General features: G+C 44.7%; 1 protein-coding gene across 1 annotated transcript in view; it reads right to left on the bottom strand.

The window, feature by feature from the left end:
* ZDHHC8 (zDHHC palmitoyltransferase 8) overlaps positions 1-15,072 on the bottom strand; it is a 122,609-nt gene extending 107,537 nt beyond the window's left edge. The window contains exon 1 of the mRNA XM_077461717.1: positions 14,779-15,072. Within this exon, the coding sequence (XP_077317843.1) occupies positions 14,779-14,882 (104 nt within the window). The 5' untranslated portion in view covers positions 14,883-15,072. The remainder of the gene's footprint in view (positions 1-14,778) is intronic.
* Positions 15,073-15,319: the final 247 nt, after the last annotated feature.

The following is a 15,319-nucleotide window of genomic DNA, read 5'->3' as shown; positions in this document are numbered from 1 at the left end:
TAATGCGCAATTAAATGTGTTTACACACATTTAGAAGTGTCAACTTTTTTTTTCCTGCCAAACTCAGTCTGTGTGTGCATGGACACATAGAATAAAATTCAAGGGCATTTAGTGGCAAAGAAAAAAATTGGTTGCTTTATTAATCATGACCAATTATGTCATATGCCTTTGCTGCAGGAGCTCCAGAAGAATAATGCAGATTTTTTTTTCGGATGACGGAACGCTGCTTTTACCAACTCTTGGCACTGTTGACCCCCCATATTAAGAAGCAGGACACATGCATGAGTCTTATTTAAATTTTTTGGTTAAATAATAATGACTCGTTATAATTTCTATGTTTTTGAATGCATAGAATGTACTTTTTGGGTAAGGTCTATTGGCAGATAGCATGTCTAATTTTATTTTTATTTTAACGCACAATAATAAAATTGTAGAGAATAATACTTGGCTATGTGTTATACTTCAAATGACAGTTTGGGAGTAGGCAGTTACTTTAAAAAAAAAATACAATGTAAAATTGACAAGGGACACCAACATAGTTGTATCTTTGATCTTAAAAACTACAGGATAATGGTGTTGTGGTAACTTGCCCAAAAAAATAAATAAATAAAAAGCATAAGAATATTATTCTTGATCTCACTAGGTAAAAAAAAGAATGCCTTTGAAAATTAGTTTGCAATAACTCCATCAGTATTACCAGCAAAGCAGCTTCATTATTATACCATTAAAGAAGAGAGACTGTGCGATGCATTTCGAGATTTCATAATTTGCCTCGTCACAAATGTTAATTCTCCAACGCTAGTTTACAAGACTGACCGCTTCTGGCTCGTCCTTGCTTTCAAGCATGCATGTTTGTACTTTGGACGTTTGTCCAACGTACTTGTGTACACACACTTGGAAAATCCGACACACACACATTTGTCCGTGGAAAACAATTGTCTGATGGAGTGTTCAAACGGTCGGTTTTTCCTCCAACAGCCTGTCACACATTTCTGCGTCCACCTACTAAAACTAATGGTGACATAATTACATCACCACTTGCTTTTTAAAGTGGTTGTAAACCCTTACAGGCCACTTTGACCTACAGGTAAGCCTAGATTAAGGCTTACCTGTAGGTCCATGAAATATCTCCTAAACCTACACGATTTAGGAAATATTTGCAAAAAAAAAAAAAAAAAAAAAGACCGTCACCGCTGTAGACAACGGCGCGCAGGCGCACTGAGCATGCCACTTCTAACGGCGATATGCCCTTAGTGGCTCCTCCCGTGCGCATGCGCGGGAGTGACGTCATCGCTGCTCCGGCCACTCACAGCGCCAGAGCAGCGATACCCGGAAGAAGATGGGCGCTTCGTGCTACAGGGGACAGTGGTGACAGCTGGCTCCTGTGTCAGGTAAGTGACACATAATGGGCTACTATGCGAATGCTTTACTTTTGCAGGGAGACAAAAGAGGAAGTAAACCCATCTGGGTTTACTTCCTCTTTAAAGGACTACATTTGGGAACGCAAGAGCCTGATGGCCAGGGGGGGCACAGTGGCCACAGTTCCTTTATACTGGATATTAAGGGGCCAGTGGGCTTTTCCTGCATCAAAGAAATGTGGGTTTCTCACTGCCTGGATGGCTGCTTATAAGAGACAAGAGTACTGCCAAAACACTCCTCTCCTGAATGTACAAGCAATAGGGTTTTTTTCTACCTCTAAACCCCTGTAAATGCCTGTGTGCATGGACAGAGGGAGATTTACTAAAACTGGAGCACTCAGAATCTGGTGCAGCTGTGCATGGTAGGTAGCCAATCCGTTTAAGCTTGTTCAATTAAGCTTTTACAATAAAACCTGGAAGCCGATTGGTTTCTTTGCAGAGGTGCTCCAGATTTTGCATGCTCCAGTTTTAGTAAAACTTCCCCATAGGCTAACATGGTGTGATTTGACAGTTCGGAAGTCACACCCAGTTGTCGGCAATAGAACCATTCAAACTGCTATGACTGTAAATATTCCTGTACTACTTTTTGCTGATTTTATTGCGACTTGCATAGATTTATGTTGTTTGAAGTTGCAAGCCTTAATGAAATCAGCAGTGCAAATCGCACTCATGGGAGGCTTTGACATGGCACTAAAGTAGTGCCATGTCAAAGCCGCATCGGTGTAAACAGGGGCTTAGAGGCAAAACACACACACGGAAGGAGGGGGTGACCAAAAGGCAAACCTAACATTTAAATAAAATGAACTGATTTTTGCACAGCTGCAGTGAGCTAGATACACTTACTGATTGGTTTTACTTCATGGATTAAGCTCAGAAACCCAAACCATTCAACCAGACTTATGGCCCATACACACGATCCGAAAAATACCGCTCGAGGCGATCATACGATAATTGGATCTGGTTAGTATAGAGCTAGTTAGTACTGATCACGACAGCTCATCCGATATTTTATCGGACATGCACGAAAAATCCTTGTACGTTACCAGATCGTATGGTTTTCATTTAATCAGTACAATTGTCGTCCGAAAATACAATACAAATACACTACAAAACATGACATCACCTCCGCTTTCTTATTCTGTCATACGAAAAGAATTTTCATAACTTTAGTAAACTCTTCAGGTTTGATATACAAAAAAAAAAAAAAAAAAAAAAGAAGGGGGGGGGGGGGGAATGGGGGAGGATGATCTGTCGTTTGATTTTCGGATCGTCTGTATGGGGCATACAGACAAGATGGTTTGGTTGTTATGGGTTGCTGCAGATAATATAATATGCAGGAGCTATTTCCCACTTTGGCGCATGTTTTACATTAATGTATCAATGCACGTTGTATCTGCCCATTCCTTTCCTATAGGTCCACAAAACCAGTCCACACACCAAAATAAAAAACCCAGAGGCCTTATTTTTCCCGAACACACTGCATTTTTGTTTTTGCATGTATGCGTTGCAGTGCATTAAAATGATCAAATGTGGTTTTGGGCTAACTTGTAATGAGCACACATGCCATACTGGTGGTCGATATTATTGTAAAAAAAAAAAAAAATTTAAAAAAAGTCAAAAAATTCTAAATACACTGGACAAGTCTGATATAAAAAGGTCATTATTAATCACTTCAACAACAGGCCAATTTTAATATTTCTCGCCTACATGTAAAAATCAACTTTCTTTCCTGTAAAATTACTTAGAACCCCCAAACATTTTCTTCTTTTATGCAGAGGCCCTAGAGAATAAAATAGTGGGTGCTGCAATTTTTTTATGTCACATGGTATTTGGTAGCGGTTTTTCAAACACATTTTTTGGGGAAAAATACACCTTAGTGAATATTATTGCACAAAGGCAAAATACCCAATTGTTTGGCAAAATATAAAAAAGGTGATGGTACGCTGGGTAAATAAATACCAAACATGTCACACTTTAAATTTGCATACACTTGTGGAACGGTGCCAAACTAAAGTACTTAAAAATCTCCAAAGGCAACACTTTACAAGCCTTTAAAGGCAGTTTAACCACTTGCTTACTGGGCACACATACCCCCTTCCTGCCCAGGCCAATTTTCAGTGCTGTGACACTTTTAAATGACAATTACGCTGTCATGCAACACTGTACACAAATGATATTTTTTTAGCACACAAATAGCAGCTTTGTTTTGATGGTATTTAATCAGCACTGGGTTTTTTTTACAAAAATTTTGAGCCAAAAAGAAAAAAAAAAAAAAAAAATTCATGGTTTGTTAAAGTTTTGCAAACAGCAAATTTTTCTCCTTCACTGATGTGCCCTGATGAGGTGGCACTGAAAGGTAGCACTGAATATGGGGCACTGATAGTCAGCACTGGAGGGCACTTATTGAGACCAATGTCCCTGTAACAGAAGCCGGTCACTGTTTTTTTTTATCTCCACGCTGGAGCAAAAAAAAAAAAAAAAAAGCAGATAACTGGCTTCTGCTTACTTCCGTGATGAGCTGTCATTGGCTGACAGCAGATCCCGTGGTGAACGGCCACTGTGATTGGCCCTTCAAACTGTTCTGTGATCAGCCGAGTCCAAAGGACTTGACAAACAGAGCATGCCGCCGGCACGTGAGCAGCACAATCACGAAAGGACGTCTATTGACATCCTCTCACCACTGGAAGCCCACCTGATAGCTGTCTTCCGGCTATAGTGCGGGCGGAAAGTGGTTAAAGTTACACGGGAGGTCCGATTCTAGAGTTATTGCTCTCGCTATAATGTTCGTGTCAATACCTCACATGTTGGGCGATCGCCATTTAATATATGTGCGGGACATAAACATGCATTCACTTTTGTGCACGAGAATAATGGGATAACAGCACTTTAAAAAAAAAATTGTGTCTTTTTTTTTTAACACTATAGCTTTTTTTTTTTTAAATCATCACTTTTATTGCTATAACAAGGGATGAACACATCATCAAACAGGTCATCTTTATGAAGAGATCTGGGGTTTATTATATCTGCCGTCCAAAGCAACAGATCAAAACAAAAATGGTTTGAATAAGAATGGTTTGTACAAGCCAGTAATGGTTTGTTTACATGAGACGAAAAACCAGAAGTGGTGAAATCTTTGTCACTTCCAGTTTCTGACATCAGGCGGAAGGAGAAACTACATCTGTTCCTCTCACTGTGTAAGGCAGGGGTGTCCAAACTTTTTTCAAAGAGGGCCAGATTTGATGAAGTGAACATGCTTGAGGGCCGACCATTTTGTCTAACATTCTTTAACCACTTCAACACAGGGCATTTATACACCCTTCCTTACCAGACCAATTTTTAGCTTTCAGCGCTCTCACACTTTGAATGCCAATAACTCAGTGAAGCAACACTGTACCCAAACAAAATTTTTATCATTTTTTTCATACAAATAGAGCTTTCTTTTGGTGGTATTTAATCACCACTGGGTTTATTATTTTTTGCGACATAAGTGAAAAAAAAGAGCAAAAATTTTGAAAAAAAATTAGGGATGCACCGAATGGGTTTTTTGGTGCCGAAACCGATACCGAAAATGAAAAATACACTAGGCCGAAAACCGAAACCGATACCGAAAATGACCGTTTTTAAAAAATATTTTTATACAGGAGGTGGTCAGAGACTGGGGACACGGTACAGGAGGTGGTCAGAGACTGGGGACACGGTACAGGAGGTGGTCAGAGACTGGGGACACGGTACAGGAGGTGGTCAGAGACTGGGGACACGGTACAGGAGGTGGTCAGAGACTGGGGACACGGTACAGGAGGTGGTCAGAGACTGGGGACACGGTACAGGAGGTGGTCAGAGACTGGGGACACGGTACAGGAGATGGTCAGAGACTGGGGACGTGGTACCGAAGATGGTCAGACTGGGGACATGGTACAGGAGATGGTCAGAGACAGAGGACGTGGTACAGGAGGCATCCCCCATTGCAGCCAGTGTGTCCCCCCATTGCAGCCAGTGTGTCCCCCCATTGCAGCCAGTGTGTCCCCCCATTGCAGCCAGTGTGTCCCCCCATTGCAGCCAGTGTGTCCCCCCATTGCAGCCAGTGTGTCCCCCCATTGCAGCCAGTGTGTCCCCCCCATTGCAGCCAGTGTGTCCCCCCCATTGCAGCCAGTGTGTCCCCCCCATTGCAGCCAGTGTGTCCCCCCCATTGCAGCCAGTGTGTCCCCCCCATTGCAGCCAGGGTGCCCCCCCATTGCAGCCAGGGTGCCCCCCCATTGCAGCCAGGGTGCCCCCCCATTGCAGCCAGGGTGCCCCCCCATTGCAGCCAGTGTGCCCCCATTGCAGCCAGTGTGCCCCCATTGCAGCCAGCCTGTGCACTGTGTGCAGGGAAGAGAGCCGCCTCCGCCGCCTGTTTGATAACAGCGCCAGGAACATCACAGCTTTCATTTCAATTGCTGTGTGTTCCCGGCCGTGCGCCGTCACACGCAGCCCCTCCCCCTTGTCCGGGCACTTTGATAGACAGATCATCCGTCCAATCCTGCAGATGATCTGTCTATCTAAGTGCCCGGACAAGGGGGAGGGGCTGCGTGTGACGGCGCACGGCCGGAAACACACAGCAATTGAAATGAAAGCTGTGATGTTCCCGGCGCTGTTATCAAAAAGGCGGCGGAGGTGGCTCTCCTGCGCTATGATGGGCGTCACCAGGGGCGGGGGGCGGAGCCCCACCCCCACCCAGGCCACGCCCCATTTTCGGCTCCATTATCGGCCGTTTTTCTCTTTCGGCAAATTGCCGAAAAGGGCATTTTCGGCCGATATGTTTCGGCGGCCGAAATTTCGGTGCATCACTAAAAAAAAATAAAAAAACTTTGTTTCTATGATAAAATTTTGCAAATAAGTAAATTTTGTTCATAAATTTGGGCCAAAAGTTATGCTACATCCATTTGTTAAAAATAACCCAAATTAGTGGATATTATTTAGTCTTTTTGAAAGTTATAGAGTCTACAAGCTATGGTGCAATTCATTGAAAATTGATCACATCTGATCACACCTGATGCACTGACAGCCTATCAATTGAGGCTCTGAAATGTCAGGAAAGTACAAATACCTCCAACCCCCCCCCCCCCCCCAAATGACCGCTTTTTGAAAAGTAGACAGTCCAAGGTATTTAGTAAGAGGCATGGTGAGTTTTTTGAAGTTGTAATTTTTTCTCACAATTCTTGGGAAAAAGAAGAATGGGTTTTTCTTTTGTTTGTTTTTTACAAAATTGTCATAACAAGTTATTTCTCATACACAGCATATGCATACTTACAATTACACCCCAAAATACATTCTGCAGCTCTTCCCGAGTATGGCGATACCACGTGTGGGACTTTTACACAGGCTGGCCACACAGAGAGGTCCAACATGCAGGGAGCACCGTTAGGGATTCTAGGAGCATAAATGACACCTCTAATTTTCTAATGACCTATTACATTTGTGAAGGCCCTGGAGCACCAGGACAATGGAATTACCCACAAAATGACCCAAATTTTGGAAAGCAAACACCCCAATGTATATTCTATGAGGCATAATGAGTCTTTTGAACAGTTCATTTTTTTCCACAAGTCTTCGGAAAACGTGGAAAGAAAATTAAAATATTTTTTTTTTTTTTCCTTTTTACACAAAGTTGTCCATTTATAAGATATTTCTAACACATAGCATGTATATAGCAAAAAATACACCCCAAAACATATTCTGCTACTCCTCCTGAGTATTGAAATACCACATGTGTGACAGTTTTATACAGAGGTCCAACATTGAAGTAGTACCTTCAGGCGTTCTAGGATAAATTACACATCTCATTTCGTTCCTACCCATCACACTTTTGAAGGTCCTGGAGCACCAGGACAATGGAATCACCCACAAAATGACCCCATTTTGGAAAGCAAACACCCCAACGTATATTCTATGAGGCATGGTCTGCAAATAGGTACTCGGGTACTCTGATGGGCTGGCGACAGGTACTCGGGTACTCAGATGGGCTGTGATGGGTGGTGACATGTCCTCTTTATTTGGGGGGGGTGGGGGGGTAATCAGTGTGGTTGGTGTGTACACTAGGCGGTAACAAGATGTTACCACAATCTCCTCCTCACACACTATCAGTGTGTGAGGAGGAGAACTCGGTAACATCTCGTTACCGAGGTTTGTTTACATTCTGATTGGACACAGCCGATCACGTGGTAAAGAGCCAATTTAATTGGCTCTTTACTGCGATCGGGGTTGGGCTGTGTCAGGGCGACAAGCCGCATCCCCGATCGACGCTCTGCACGCGCCCTAGGCACATGCACGAGCACTGTGAATGCACAGTACATGTGACCGGCTGTGATTGAATGGGGGTGAAAATCCCACAGATCGGGGAAGGGCTGTGTCCGAGGGAAACACCTCATCCGTGATCGCCACGCTGTGCCGTAACAACGAGGCCATCATATGACGTCCACCCAGGATGGGAGATCCCATCTGTGGGCATCATTTGACTATGGCCCGGTATTGAAGTGGTTAAACCATTAAAATTCGGTCTAAGTGTGTTCGCCGAGCACTAATACACGGCCCAACAAGAATTCTCTTGCCTTTGTGCTGTGTGTGGTGAATAGATGAGCTCGGGTGTGTTATTTGGATATACCGTATTTAATCGGCTTATACCACACACCTTAACTTTAAAAAGGAAGTCTCAGGAGAAAAAAAAAAAAACAACAACTTACATTTTAAATAGACCTGTGAAGCAAAATAAGGGTCATTGCCCATCTGCAGCCCCCAGCGTATTGCCATGAATGCAGACTCACCATTGCCATCAGTGCAGCCCGATTCATGTCCTCTGCAGCCTTGGACGAGACAGGGAGGGGGGTGGGATGAGCGGCCAACAGACATACAGGAGAAACTCCTGTTTCTATCGACGGCCTCTTTAATTGAAAGTACCGCCTCCTGTGATGGACAAAACAGTTGTCCAATGGCAGCGCAGGAGACGGGACTTCCTTTTACACAGGACGCTGTGTAAACAGGAAATACTCCTGTATCCACAGCACTCGTCCCGCCCCCTCCATGGCAGCCAGCATATCTATCTGTTCTGGCCCCCAGCGATCAGGGATTCGTTGGGAGCCACAAAAGATATATGTCAACATTACCAGGCGGGCCGTCCGAAACCGGAAAGTGGGCCGGACTTTGGACATGCCTGGTGTAAGGAATTGGATGCATCCTTGCCAGGCTCCCTGATCACTCAGGAGAGCCTAGTAAAGGTGGCGGCAAGGAGGGCCTTTTACTGTAGAAGTAATCCAGTGGCTCTCTAACCATTCGGATTGCTTTTACCAGCTTCAGAATAGTCAGCTTAAAATAAAATTCATGGTCATCGCTGAAGCTGTAACAAATGTGAAATATCACTATAACCTACATTTACTAAAACCATCACAGGACCTGGACAAAACTATACAATCCAATTTCTGTCAAACACAGGCCCTTAACATTACATAGTTGTTTGTAGATCCAAAAAGGAGATTGTAAGACCAGATTGTATAGAATATGGTTAGCTTTATACACCGATCAGCCATAACATTATGTGACCACCCATCATAGCCCATCAAGTCATGAACTCCACTAGACCTCTGAAGAAATCCTGTGGTATCTGGCACCAAGCCGTCAGTAGCAGATCCTTTAAGCACTATAAGTTATGAGGTGGGGCCTCCATGGATCAGACTTGTTTTTCCAGATTCTCAATTGGACTGAGATCTGGAGAATTTGGAGGCCAAGTCAACACATCTCTCTCTATGTTCCTCAAATCATTCCTGAATTTATCAGACAGGCCACCTTCTTCCTTTGCTTCATAGTCCAGTTCTGATGCTCACTAGCATCAGAAGGTTAAACTGGATGGACTTGTGTCTTTTTTTCAACCTGACTAACTATGTAACTAGCCCACTTGAAGGCCCTTTTGGCTGTGGACAGTGGCTATGCAGCCCTATCAGAAAAAAAAAAAATATATATATATATATATGCACCTGTTCCCACTTCCACTCTGACCACCTAGGCCATGGTCTCCAAACTGTGGCCCTTTGCTTGAGATTATCCATCTCTTGGGTTGTCAAGAACAGTGGGTCATAATTCCTGCCACTCTGTTCCTCCCGCTGACACCAATGACGGGGGGGCACTATTCCTCCCACTGACACCAATGACGGGGGGCACTATTCCTCCCACTGACACCAATGTCGGGGGGGGGGCATTATTCCTCCCACTGACACCAATGTCGGGGGGGGGGGGGGGGGGGGATTATTCCTCCCAATGACACCAATGTCGGGGGGGGGGGGGGGGCATTATTCCTCCCAATGACAAGGAACGGTTTACTCCCACCAGGTCATTTTCTATTCCCACTGGCCACAGTCCGGCTCCCTTGCTTAAAGGAGAGTAAACTGGCTATTTAGAAAGTTTGGAGACCCCCAGCTGAGGCAATCAGAAAAGACAGGCTCCCCTTTCCTGCCAACAACCTTCTGGGACATGTCACAGGTCCTTCAAGGCAGTGGGTCCATTCACAAAAAGCTTGCACATGTGCAGTGTCAAGCTGCAAGCAATAACGGCCGGCTTTCTTTAGTAAATATGTCAAAGAAGATGTGCCCCGGGTAAGGACAGCGCTGGATCCCTGGCTTACTCATAAGTTTACATACCCTGGCAGAATTTATGATGTCTTGCCTACTTTTCAGAGAATATGAATAACAAAAAAAAAAAAAAATTCACTCATGGTTAGTGTTTGGCTGAAGTCATTTATCATCAACTGTTTACGCTTTTTAAATCATAATGGTAACAGAAACTACCCAAATGACCCTGATCAAAAGTTTACATACCCCAGTTCTTAATACTGTGTATTGACCCCTTTAACATCAATGACAGCTTGAAGTCTTTTATGGATGAGGCGCTTTATCGTCTCAGTGTCGGAATGGGTGGGGCCCGGCCGGGTGGGCGGGACTCAGCCAACGATTGGGCTGCTTAAGAAAGGGGGTGGGGCCACATACACATAGCGGCCCGCCCAGATCCCATTGGCTGGTGTTTGATAGCTGCTGGGTCCTGCCCACCCCGACATCAAGCTGAAATCTGACAGATCCTTCTCTCTCCGTTGCTTGTCAGTTTCACACACACTTAGCGCGACGCCGCTGAGTGTGGAGGAGGGAGGAAGACGGCAGTCAGTGTTCATGCGCTGCATGTCTGGGGCATCAATAGTGAGTGGGCTGGTGGCAGCTTAGGCGCCAGGTTGCGATTTCTGGTCGCATTGGCGACCTGGCGCCTGGGGTTTGTCGAGCCCTGATTTAAAGAGAGTAAACACAGTTGATTGATAATAAATGGCTTCAGCCAAACACTAACCATGGGTGAAAGAAATGTTTTTGTGTTATTTATATTCTCTGAAAAATGGCCAAGAAATCATAAATTTTGCAAAGTCCTGCCAGGGCATGTAAACTTATGAGCACAACTGTAGATACTGTAAACATCTCCTTAGGCTCGGTTCACACAGGGGAGACTTGTCCAGGCGACTTCGCCGCCTAACAAGTCGCGCTCTGTTCTGTACTATGGAACCGTTCTAATAGGAGCGACTCAAGTCGCTCCGACTTAGAAAAAAGGTTCCTGTACTACTTTGGGGCGACTTCAGTCCGCTGCCGCCTTCTGACTACAGGCGTTTTGTCAGATTAGCAAACCTGGTAGCACGCATGTGCAGCTGACGGAACATCACTTTCGTTACATAACCTGACGGGTTCACTAATCCGATAGAACATGGGCAGTCTACTACTGCTTTAACCACTTCCCACCCGGCCAATGCATATATATATATATATATACGGCCGGGTGGGAGCCGTCTACTCCTGATAGGACGTTCAGGAACGTCCTTCAGAAGTAGCGGGATTGCGCGCGTGCCCGCGCAGCGGCGCGATCCCGATGTGCTCGTGTCACCCGGACACGGCACATCTCAGACCGGCGGGAGGGCTCTGTGATTGGCCCTCCTGATCACATGACGGCCGTGTCCAATCACGGCCGTCATGTGATGTAAACAAACAGCCGGTTGCTAGGCAATCGGCTCTCCTCTCCTCACACGGAAGTCATCGCTGAGGAGAGGAGAGCAGAATGCTACAGCCGGCTGATGATCAGAGAGTATGAGCTGTTTTTTACAGCTTTTTACTCACTGATCATCAGTCTAGTGTCAACACACCACACAGTACAAACACAGTCCCCACATATGTCCCCAAAACACACATGTCCCCAAAACATACATGTCCCCAAATAATAAAAACACATGTCCCTAATAATAAAAACATGTCCCCCACATATGTCCCACTAAAATCACATGTCCCAATGATTATCTGCACACATATGTACGTGATCACCTGCACACATATGTACATGATCATTTGCGTACATATGTCCCTGATCACACAAACCAATTATTATACACTTAACGGAATTTTTTTTACCAAAAACATGTAGCAGAATACATTTTGGCTTAAATTTATGACAAAATTTGATTTTATTGGATTTCTTTTCAAATAGAAAAAAGAAAATTGTTTTTTTTCCAAATTTCCGCTTTTTTTGCGCTTATATCGCAAAAAATAAAAAACTGAGTCGTGAATAAATAACACCAAAATAAAGCTCTATTTGTGCGAACAAAATGATAACAATTTCATTTGGGTACAGTGTAGCATGGCCACGCAATTGTCATTGAAAGCGCTAGAGCGATGAAAGCTGAAAATTGGGCTGGGAAGGAAGGGGGTGAAAGTGCCCAGTATTGTAGTGGTTAAGATCGTTTATTCAAACTTTATGCATGTCATATTTGTACTGTGGTGGCTCCTAACCTAGGCAGTCAGGTTCCAGATGTCAATCAGTGAGGACCTGTCTGAGGCTAGGTTAACACCAATGCAAATTGTATTCGCAATAGCAGGATATTTTGACCGCCTCTATGGAGCCGGTTCACATCTCAAGTTCAGGGCCGGTGCGTTTTGCAGAAAAATGCTGTGCATCTTTTGGTCCAAATTCAGCCCACAATTCAGGCTGAAACTGTGGTCCAGCACGCACCAGACCCCTGCTGTGAGCCGCATGCGGCTTATATGTGAACCAAGCCTGAAGAAAACCATGAGCTAGCAGAACACAAGCGCTGCCATTCAGTTTGAGAATAGGAAGCAATGCACATCTAGAGTCTATGGTATGGTTTAGTATAGTAGCTAGAGTCTATGTTATAGTATAATAAAGGGATCTGCAAATAGCGGACCTCCAGCTGTTGCAAAACTACAAGTCCCATCATGCCTCTGTCGCTGGGTGTCATGCTTGTGACTGTCAGAGTCTTGCTATGCCTCATGGGACTTGTAGTTCTGCAACAGCTGGAGGTCCACTAATTGCATATCCCTGGTATAGTATATAGAGCCTATAGTATGGTACAGTATTGACATGTCAAATTGCATCAATGTGAACCAGGGCTGAAATGTTTTATGCAAAATTAAGTTACAAAAATAAAATTTTAACATTATCAGTGCACAACAATGCCACTTCACCTGTGCAGGAGAAGAGAGAGGAGAGGATAGGAATAGAATTGCCAGCTGGATCATCAGAGCACCGAGGAACATCGCTGTAACGGCTTTCATTTGCATTGCCGTGTGTTCCAGCCGCTCACCGTCACATACAGCCCCACCTCCTGGTCCAGGTACTTTGATACACGTCACACATCCCGGCATTGGACGGTTGATCTGTCCAAAGTACCCGGGCCAGGAGGTGGCACTGTGTGTGACAGTGAGTGCAGGGAACACTCAGCAATTCTAATGAAATTGGTTACAGAGATGTTTCTCGGTGATCTTATGATCCGGCCGACTTATCTCTGCCCCCTTCCCCAGGGCGACCGCTCAGAGAACAGCTCCCATTCAACCCCGAGTGCTGGCGGTGCTCACCCCCCCTGCTCCGAGGCAGCCCTCATTTTCCACTATTTGAGGGCTGGTGAAGTATGTACAGAGTCTATGGTATGGTATACAGTATACTATATAGAGTCTATGGTATACAATATAGTATGGAGTCTATGGTATGATATACAGAGTCTATGTTATAGTATGGAGTCTATGGCATCTATGGTATGGTATACAGAGACTATGGTATGGAGTCTATGGTATACAGAGTCTATGGCATAGTATAGTATGGAGTCTATGGTATAGTATGGATTCTATGGTATGGTATACAGAATCTATGGTATAGTATGGAGTGTATGGTATACAGTATGGTATGGAATACAGAGTCTATAGTATATAGAATCTATGATATGGTATACAGAGTCTATGCTTTAGTATGGAATCTATGGCATTTAGTCTATGCTATACAGAGTCTATGGTATAGTATACAGAGTCTATGGTGTACACACAGTCTGTGGTGTACACACAGTCTATGGTATAGTATGGTATGGAGTCTATGGTGTACACGCAGTCTATGGCGTACACAGTTTATGGAGTCTATGGTATAGTATGGAATCATTGGTGTACACACAGTCTATGGTATAGTATGGAGTCTATAGTATGGTATAGAGTCTATGGTGTACACACAGTCTATGGTATAGTATGGAGTCTATGGTATGGTATAGTATGGAGTCTATGGTATGGTATGGTATAGTATGGAGTCTATGGTATAGTATGGATTCTATGGTATGGTATACAGAATCTATGGTATAGTATGGAGTGTATGGTATACAGTATGGTATGGAATACAGAGTCTATAGTATATAGAATCTATGATATGGTATACAGAGTCTATGCTTTAGTATGGAATCTATGGCATTTAGTCTATGCTATACAGAGTCTATGGTATAGTATACAGAGTCTACGGTGTACACACAGTCTGTGGTGTACACACAGTCTATGGTATAGTATGGTATGGAGTCTATGGTGTACACGCAGTCTATGGCGTACACAGTTTATGGAGTCTATGGTATAGTATGGAATCATTGGTGTACACACAGTCTATGGTATAGTATGGAGTCTATGGTATGGTATGGTATAGTATGGAGTCTATGGTATGGTATGGTATGGTAGAGTATGGAGTCTATGGTATGGTATGGTATAGTATGGAGTCTATGGTATAGTATAGTATGGAGTCTATGGTGTACACCGTGTCTATGGTATAGAGCAGCCCTCCCCTAACCCTGGGCCTTCCATACCCAGCACAGACAAAAGGCCATTTTCCAGCCACAATGCCAGCATTGCCCAGGCTGACACATGTCACGGTAGCAGGCACCCTGGCACAGCTCGGGCCTGTGCCCTCCTCTCCTCCCTCCCCTCCCCCGCACAGCCCCGGTGTTCCAGGCGGAGGAGCCGCGGTGAGGAGATGAGGCGACCAATGGAGGAGATCTACTTACGTGAAAACAAAAAACAAAGTGGTGGAGCCCACTAATAAGGCAGCTGCAGTGGAGACCGGGATGTACTTGGTCGGTTTAAACCTTTTTCCGGTGCTGCTGGGCATTCTGTAGGTTACACATCACTAGTCGGATCCCGAGAGAGAGGCACCAGGGGGAGGAGAGAGAAGAGAGACGGGGGCACTGACCGCACGATCCACGGAGAGTGAATGGAGGGAGGAGGGGAAGAAGAAGGAGACAGACATACACAGAACAGCTGACCTGCTCACACAGGAAATCCCACCCAGCGGAGCCCAGCCCTCTTCTCTGCCAGATGACGGCTTAAGGTGGAACCCGAGACTAGTGGAGGAGATTGCCATTCCTGGGGGAGGACTCACCGGAGCACCAACATCTCACACATCACTCGTCTCCATGGAGCTAGTACATCCCTTCAGGCACTGCATGGCCTTTATTGGAGGATGCTAGTTAGCGGCCTCTTGTCTTTATCCTCTAACTATATACATTCACCATTGTGTATTTCTTCCAGATCTGTGCAGGAGTCCAG

Source organism: Lithobates pipiens, unplaced genomic scaffold (assembly GCF_037356315.1).
Source record: "Lithobates pipiens isolate NorthernLeopardFrog02 unplaced genomic scaffold, aLitPip1_a1.2 Scaffold_3, whole genome shotgun sequence".
NCBI lineage: Eukaryota > Metazoa > Chordata > Amphibia > Anura > Ranidae > Lithobates > Lithobates pipiens.
Note: the sequence above shows the minus strand (reverse complement) of the source record. Positions and strands in the feature narration are given on the sequence as shown.